This window comes from Athalia rosae, chromosome 4, assembly GCF_917208135.1.
Source record: "Athalia rosae chromosome 4, iyAthRosa1.1, whole genome shotgun sequence".
NCBI classification, from domain to species: domain Eukaryota; kingdom Metazoa; phylum Arthropoda; class Insecta; order Hymenoptera; family Athaliidae; genus Athalia; species Athalia rosae.
Genome location: NC_064029.1, coordinates 9,607,761 through 9,616,904, shown reverse-complemented (window position 1 = coordinate 9,616,904; position 9,144 = coordinate 9,607,761). Strand labels below are relative to the sequence as shown.

The 9,144-nt window shown below is 35.4% G+C and overlaps 1 protein-coding gene across 2 annotated transcripts; it reads right to left on the bottom strand.

Annotated features, from left to right (window-relative positions):
* Positions 1 to 1,999: 1,999 nt before the first annotated feature.
* Positions 2,000 to 9,048, bottom strand: LOC105684454 (ran-binding protein 9). 2 transcript variants are annotated; one of them, XR_001102924.3, is made up of 8 exons: positions 8,808 to 9,047; positions 6,054 to 6,409; positions 5,783 to 5,970; positions 5,472 to 5,584; positions 4,848 to 5,279; positions 4,421 to 4,747; positions 4,116 to 4,299; positions 2,000 to 3,473 (listed from the first exon to the last, which is right to left on the bottom strand). XR_001102924.3 is itself a non-coding variant. In XM_012397796.3 (7 exons), the coding sequence occupies exons 1-7, from the start codon at positions 9,013 to 9,015 to the stop codon at positions 4,166 to 4,168; spliced, it is 1,758 nt and encodes a 585-aa protein (XP_012253219.1). In that variant the 5' UTR covers positions 9,016 to 9,048; the 3' UTR covers positions 2,000 to 4,165. The 2 variants fall into 2 exon arrangements, 1 of the variants encoding a protein (XP_012253219.1); XM_012397796.3 differs by having other exon boundaries at positions 2,000 to 4,299; positions 8,808 to 9,048.
* Positions 9,049 to 9,144: the final 96 nt, after the last annotated feature.

Here is a 9,144-nt window from a genome sequence, read left to right as displayed (position 1 = left end):
GAATTTACGATACGACAAATTAAACTATAGCATTATCGTCGTCGTGTCGTTACATGGTGACGACATCGATAATATGGTATTTATATTTTTTAAATAGCTAAGCTGGGACGAGCTTTGATTATAAAAAAGTATAATTTCTTAAAAACGACGAGTGAGCGGACATAATTAACTGCACAACACGTTAGTATATGTATTATTATCGTTATTATCATTATTATTATTGTTATTATTATTTTATTCATAATTACACTTACCGAAATTATTTACCGCTGCATTCACTTCTTGCGATAATAGAATGTGTATTTTACAATAACTATGTGATAATTAAATATGAAGTATGTATATTTGGTACACAAGTGATCTTATCTATATGTGTGTATAAGCGGTGAAGTAATTCGCTTCTCTTTGATGTAATCGATGTAAAGCCAGCAGTTCTCAATTTTCAATGTAGTGCAGGTGTGTTTATGAGTTCTTCATTTTGAAAATTTTGTATATATCGCAAGATGCAAATTCAGCAAGAAACCCCTTTTAGTCACGTCGCGCTTCGAACATATAACGGCTTCAACTCGGCTAGTTGACATGCCGACATTTATTTCGTTGAATTCTAAATCTCCTTTAATTTCTGAATCATCACCGCCGGAACTCAGGGATAAGATGTTGCAATACGATTTTCGTCAAGAATTATTTTTCATAGAGCTAAATTTTTCCCATCATTTGACCGAGATATTTCTTCTTTGTATAAAAGAGAGCTTAAGTCCAACTTATAATTCTGTGCTCTTTGTTTGAAATAATTATTTATATCACTATCACACTTACACTATCTACAAAATGCTTGATTGCATTCTCTTCCCTACCGTTTGAAAGTTTCATATGTATATAGGTATAAGTGACGTCTTGTTACGAGAGCAAATACAGAGGCAGTAAAGAGTAATAATTAGTCTATATTTATATATTTTTATCATATAATATAATATATACAATATCGAGTATCACGACTGACTAATAGCAAACCCGTTTCAATTATTAATATTGTATTATTTTTCAATCACCATGGATCGCTGAGGAATGCCAATTGGTCTTCGTATTTTGAGAAAATAAGTCATTACGAAAAAATCATTTTTTTAAATTTGCATCAATTATCATCGCAAACATCGCAGATACAGTTAGCTGTCGTACATGTGATAAGTTGGCAAACAAAGATTGAATTTCTGGTAAAAATAATTCCAACTAATTTTTATTGGATCCAATGTGAAAGCTTGAAAAGCATAACCGTGAATAAATTAGTTGCGCATTTACATTTTTCTGATCTTCTTGTGCACGAAAAGCGCGTGGTCAAATTTATCATGATTTATCATATTTTACTGTTTCATTCGAAGTGGATACACTAATAACACCTGATTCCAGAAATATTACTGATTTACACAGTGGATGCGTATTAGAAAATTCTGATAAAATGATTTTCCGCATCGCTCGAGAAAATTCGGCTTCACCAAAGTATTCTGATACGTTTGTCAATTTTTTTTGTGTTTTCTTCATATCATTCCTACTCTCGTTTGCTACGGGCTATTAAAAAGAATAGTAAGATTACAAACATTAGGGATTGTTCAACAGGTTCTTTTCCGATTAGATCATTCCTAACGTTTTGAAATATCTTCTCATTTCTCCCCATTTATTAATATTTATCGATGGGGTTTTTTTAACGTCAGCAGCAAACGCACACAAAAAAGAAATTGATTTTTGTAAATCAATCAATCGGAATCAGTAGATTTATTGAATGTATCTAACTTTCAATTCTCAAATACTTTGGGAAACATGTACACAAGAAGTTGATGATGCTGCGGAGCATTTTTTTGGCTCGCCACACTGGGCTTGAATGTTTACAATATTAATTCAATGTATATTACAGGTAACGTTATCAAGGACCCTTGAATGCCGAGGAGCCCATAGCAAGGAAAGTAAAGAAAATGGGAGACAAATGAAAAGAATTGATTCGATAAAATATATTAAACAAATATTGTATATATTTTTCTGTAATGCCTAATAATAAAAACATAGAAATTAAAATCAGGTTAAATGGGCGTGTTACAATTATAGTTTATCAATAAAACTTGTTAATGAATTAATCTCGGGCGAGAATGATTCCTTTTTTCCTCTTGAAAGCAAACACATACCTATCGTATACAGGGCACACAAAAGTCAAGAACAAACGAGGTGCTCCAAAAATTCCTTACTCCCAATTATTTTACTCGAAATTTATCATACAAAATCGATAAATAATCGGAGCAATAAATTTTAAAGCACTTTGAACGATGTTATTCATAGGTATGAGATAATAAATCAAAATAGATTTGAACTTTTTTTTCCTCCAAAATCATTATTATATTCGTTCATATCAGTTATGATCATAATATTTGCTTCATAGCTCATCTATCTATAGTACATAAAACGTAACACTAAAAATCATTCAATTCGAGTAAACCTATTCAATTTATATCTTCGTATGTATAGTAAATTATTGTATTCAAACGCACGGTTACTTTTAGCCGCTTGCGATTTTTATCTTCCGTTATTTCATTTTGTTTACTTCACTTTTTACTCTTTAATAATATATAATATAATAATATACTATGTCGCATATAAAAAACAATTACTTAATATAGAGTACAAGTTCGATTCTTAGTTAAGTTTTTTTTTGTTTTTCTATTTGCCTTTTTCGATTTTTTTTTATTTGTTTAATTTGTTTTCTTCTGTGAATTTAATTGTTATTTTGTTTGATTAATTTTTTTTCTTTTTTTTTATAAACATAACACTCGTTTCTTGTTTCGTTTTTCATTAAAACTTTTGTTCCTCGCTCCCAGATATTAAAATTCAGATTTATTAGATCAATGTCGAAATTAGAAACAAAATATAATTATGGCAATGATTTTCTTTCACTCATTTGCGAGGAAATTATCAATCATTCAAAGTTCCATATTGTGTCAACATATCAAACAGACGTTGAAAAATGAAGATAATACCAAAAAAAAAAGCAATGCACGTAGAATTTGAATGTAACAAAAGTAAAACACCAAATTTGTTGTATTATATTCATTTTTTGTTTTTGTGCAGAATAGTACTTCTGTATTACTGTTGATAATTTGTGCGCGATATGTTGAAACAAAAGAACATATTTTGAATTCTAAGTCGCTGATCATTGGAGTAAATCCGGGAACGAGGTGCAAAACCAAACGACCCATCAGAGATAGTCGGTGGGCAGTTGTCGATTGAAAAGCAATTATTTATCATCGAAGCTATTAATATTATTTTGGTTGGCAGGTTTGAATGTTTATCATTTGGGTTGTGTTTATAGTGTGAGATCGAGCCGATAATAACAAAATCGACGAAAAATCGGATTGCTCTAGCTGAAGAGGAACGCGACGTCGCGATGTTGCTGAGTTAACAGAATCATCTGCTCCACGTTTCGCCTCCGCATCCTAAAAGATCATTTTCATCACGATCTTCTCCCTAATTTTGCTATCGAGCACTTTAACTATAAGGATTTATTTTATTTTTCAAAGAAAGTTTTAAACAAAACCGTATCGTCTGCTGTTCAAATGTTTGATCAGAAGCTAATGCTTAGAGAAAGAATCTTACGCTGTGGAAGTGTATATTGGGAGAAGATATTTTGCTATGAAATTTCACTTCTAACCGATATACTCAACTTTATTTATCAAATCAAAAGATTTATCATTAACATATATATATTTATATATATATAGAATTTAGTTGAAGCAAAAAACCTCTGGACCATGGAAGCATTAGCAAACGGATATCATCACTTATTGCACTAAAATGGGCAACCTGCTTTCCTTGGTAAAAATTTCAGAAATAATTGACTGGCTTCGCGTAAAATATCTGAACTGATCTCAGAGATGCAGGTTCTAGTACTTTTTAACATACACGACGCGACCAAGGCATTAATCTGTTTTTTTTTTTTTTTCTTTTTTTTTTAAACACAATATCACTCCCGGTGGGTTCTAATAGAAGATTGAGTACATGGTATGGCATTGAAAAGATCAAGATGATCTTGTCTCCATACTCCTCTGATCACTGATACAATAAAACCAACCACTTACCACACTCGGGCAGGTAGAAGGGGTGGCCGTGGAAGCAGTGGTAGGCACCGTCAATATTGAACGATGTTATCCACGACTGCAAAACCGCAGGCACCCAGGCCCGCACTCGACATTAAACGAACCAACTCTCTCGCATGTGTTACGGCAACTTCCAGAGGAGGTCGACGTGGTAAGTTATTGGACTCTGTGAAGAAGATTCATTAGATAATTATTTCAGTAGTTAATGTCACTGATTGAATCTCGTACATACTTACAAAGAAAAATGCTTACCAAGTATCGCAGAGTTTACAAAGAAAAGTGCTCACCAAGTATCGCAGAGTTAAGCCGGCCACAGACGGTCTCTCTTTGTTGTGAATCCAATTGCCAACCCACGGGGGAATTCCAAGGATTCGCATACGCCAACAGGCTGAATGCATCTTGGAGCATTTTTTTGTTGGCATCATTTTTGCCATGTTGTTGCCTGAGATGTATGGATTGGGAATATAACTGACGACCAAAGTCCAGCATTTTTTCAACAGCTTGCTTGTTACCCCCGCACAATAATCTCTTACTATTTTTATTATTGCTCGGATTGTCGATGTTGTTACTGCTATTGCCATTTTGTTGTTGATTTTGATTAGTGTTGTCTACCTCTGAAATTTTTTTGAATGGTGCAATATCGATCAAAATGATTACAAAACCAGATAACATATTGACAGTCGATTTGTTTAGTGAATAAATCAATTATCTCACCCATATCTTCAAATTCCCCGTTTTCACATTTGTGGCCATTGGTGTTTAGGTTCCCATTCTGATACCCATTGCCACTTTTGATTCCGTTTATACCATTGACATTATTCTCTTCCATGTCTACGTCGTCTTCGATTTGTCCATTTGAGACTTGTTGATCTCCAGCACCATTCAGAGTATTATTTAAGTTCATTTCTTCTACACTACCGTTTGTAGATGACTTTGTATACGCTTTGGTTGACTGTATAACGCTAGTTTGGTTTTCGCTGCTATTCTGGCACACCTCTGAATCACTTCCATTAACCATTTCAACAAACTGGCGGCATTTAAGGGCAAACATTAGATTGGGGTCTCGCTCTAATAGACCAGGGTATAACCGGCTAGTTAACTCTATAGCTTCACCCATCCGCCCTGCTAAAACCAACTTCAGGATCCCTAGAAATAACCAAAGGAGAAAAGTTCATATTATTCCGATGCAAATTACCCTTTATCCTAAATTTACCAACCAGGTAGCTCTAGCTTTATTTGTTGTTAATTTTATCTTGCTAATTGTAAATTTTGTAGCAGAAGGGATGAAAAGGTTGGCACATTTTAATTTTAGGTGTCACTGGATAATCCAGAACGTACTTTGTCTATTCTTAATAGAGTTAATCTCCTCTTCAAAAACCTGCCCAGTGCTATTGGCAAAAGCTTCGGCAGTGGCGGAATAACCATGATGAACTAGGTATGTAGACACCATTCTAGAAAAATATCGTCATCGATTATTTCCACAACTCATTACCTGAAAACCCATGCAATGCTACGAACTTTTTGCTAGTAATATTACTCAGATGAGTGAGATTTTTTTGTGCAAACGGATTCATTTGTATAAATGGCATTCACGTGGAGAACTACTTTTGCTTTATTTAGTGCGTATTTATAAAGTGCAAACTACGTACTTATGCAGAACCGACTGCCACTGGCCTTGGCCATGGTCAGGTGTGGGATAATCTATTATTTGCAATCTCGTTCGTACACGAAGCTCATTAATCATATCTCCTATGTCAAACACAAACGGAGCCTGCCCAAAATTTGCATCAACAATCTCCCCTGGTGTTTGTAGACCGACTGTGGGGTATAGGTTTGGCTGAAAATTATGATATTTTGAATCAGTGGTCTACTTATTTCTACCACAACATAAAAGTTCACCAGCAGTAGATATTCACTTACAGGGAGGTCTGTGAAAGCGATTCCAAGATGATGTCCGTTTTTTGTATAAAAAGCAGTATTATCTACCAAATTTACGCCACATCCAATGACATCTCCTGTTGTGAAAGTTGGTCCATAAGGCTGTCCTGTCCCAGAAGAACAAAAACTGTGTCCATCGTCGCCATGATAACCATAAGAATGTTTATCCCATCCAGGTAGTCTGTTTACGTTAACTCCATGAGCGGATAATCCAATTCCCATATAACCGTCTCTGCCTTTGCTCACTATCTTAACTTCAAAATAATATAAGCCACAAGCGGCTGGTATTGAGTGCGTCGTACGGACACTGGCTGCATCTTTATGAGTTTTTCCATAACCTGGACAGAATTGAAACTTTTGCATCTACTTTTGTTATATTTAACAGCAAGGACATGTATATCTGTGCTATGGTAATATGCAAAATATAAGTAAAACTTCAATGAATTTCACCGATAAGCCCAAGATAAGAAGCAGCAACAAACATAGTATTATTCAGTATGTGAAAGATTATCAATTACTGCGACTTATTGTCATTCTCCTTCCCATTTTGGTTTACAAAGACATCTTTAATTGCAACTGAACTTATCGAGACAATGGCAGTTGTGCCTGATTGTAATGAAGCTCTTATTTATTCGGGCACCGTAACTTTGACCCCGTCTATGATTTTGATTGTAACTTTGAACCCATCTATAATTTTTATATGTGCAGTATAATTTTTTCTTGGAAATTATTTTCATTTTTATTTTTGTCTACCAAAATTAAATTTTTCTAATTCTCATCAAGTTTGAGGTCATCGATTATCGGAAGGAACAATAAGCATTTCTGAAAACAAACAAATCTGTGATGACAGATGAATAAAAAGCCTGTGGCATAGTTGAAGATGATATTGAAAAAAATTTAATATCGAGTAAATGGCCATATTTTACACATGTTATTAGTACCCTGAGGGCCAGTATACAATTACGAATTAGGTGAGCTTGAGACTCCAATGTATAGTAAGTTGACAATTGGGTCAGTAGGTCAGCTGAACTTTATCAATGCAACTACACATGCTCACGCACAATCTCTAGGAATGCCCTGTGTTGTATAGAATAATGGGCATTTTGCCACAAAGAATTCCCAACATTTTTAATCCATAATTGATTGTAATTGGATCTCTCCTTTTGAATAGCCATCACCCATTATTGCTCACTGCTTTCTGTCAACAACAAAACTTCTTTTTCCATATCCTGTCCTATAAATATGGGTAAATTGATTGAACTATACCATTGTCTGGTGACTAAAACCATAAGTCAATAAACGAATACTAGCAATAATGAAAATTTGAACAATCTAACTCTAGGGAAAAATTTTATCGAAGTGATTACCTTGGAATCAATAAAAATGGATTGCTGATTTCACATGTAAGTGTTTAAACCCTTGACCTTCAGCAAAGCCGAATATTTTGCTGCAGCAAGGGTTTTCATATCATCCATATCTTGATTTTTTCTACATATCAATAGTCAAGTAGTCAATAATTAAATGGAATCGATCTGTACACATATCATAAGCAGATAATGTGAAACAGATGCATCTATATTGACAAGCTTTTCAGAGTCCATTTGATTCAGTAATGCGCCAAATGCCGAAGGGAATTGGTGATGATTGAGAAAAAATTTCATCATGAATGAAATTAAAATGAATTCCTTAATTGGCGAGTAATTATTCTGAGTGGCCCCGATAAAGGGAATCTGTTAGAACAGAAACAAAGATAAGGCAAATATATCGCTATTATGCTGAATTGTGACGAGCGATAAATAAATAAAAATCGTCGAATATTAATATACAACAATAACGAGTAGAAGAATTTTCGAAGATATCATGTGTTACAGTCTCATCTCTCCAGGGTAGCTATTCACTGAGGCATGACTCAACGTAGTAGCAGACAATGAATCGAATTCTCACAGCCCAATTATTGAATTAGAATATCGAAAAAAATGTATAAAACAATAATCACGGATAATCCAGCGAATGCACCACCACGAATTGTTTACCGCGAGCTCGTGAACGGCGTAGCTAGATGGGAGAAGAATGTTGAAAAAAAATAAGGAAAACAAAGAAAAAATAATGGCAGACAATGATTCGAGCAAAATAATTTGATTTGGATAGAGAAAACGTGATTTAAAACATTGCGCAAGCCTGAGTGCAGCAATGCGCGAAAGCCAGCCATCTAGCTAGCTGAACGTGGGTTGCTTATTACTAACTCAACTCACTACTGGCAATCAGACATCGCATATGTACGCGGAGAGATGGAACAGCTGTCATTGACATTGTGCGTCTACGCACTATTTTTTTTGCCCACGTTTTTGAAGAGCCTATACAACATGTTTACCTAATGATCGAAGGGTAACTGAATGTAAACTAGGGTTTTGTCCGCATTATTCTGAGCGATGGAAAATTTTACGGTTAAAAAAAGACTCATCGAAGGTGATTCCGAAATGAATAACGAGGGAGAGCGCAGGATAGTTGCGATCAGCTGATTCCTTTGTTTAGGTCACTGACACTCGCGAAAAAGTACCCTGCCATTGTAAATCAATATTTGTAAGTCGTCTGGAACACAGCTCAACGAACCTACCACCTTTTTAGCATTATTTTCATTAATTTTTGGCTAGGTGACACAAACCAAATAGGAAATAAATCGCGTAAGAAAAATCCTTGAAATACGCATCGCAGTAGGAGATCGGGATGGCTACTTACCTTTGTAGTGAACACGGAGATTGTTTTGCGAGAGCCCTATGTAGTTGAACTTGTCTTTTGGACTCCACGATCGCGGCAACGGCGTTTCATCTTCGTTCACCATGGGGTACAGCATCTTTAAACGATCTACGGGCTGATTTTGCCCCGAATTCGTACCTGAAGGCTCCATTGCACTCCGCTCCTCGCTGGTGGCGGCCATCTTTGTCATTCTCGATCCCACCACTCGGCATTCGAGCCCCCATCCGTGGGGAACCTGAAGTTAGGAGTCCTGAAGTCAGCTACCAGCGCCAGGGCTTCGCAAATTCACTGTTGCCATTTGAATGGCTCACGCAGTCGC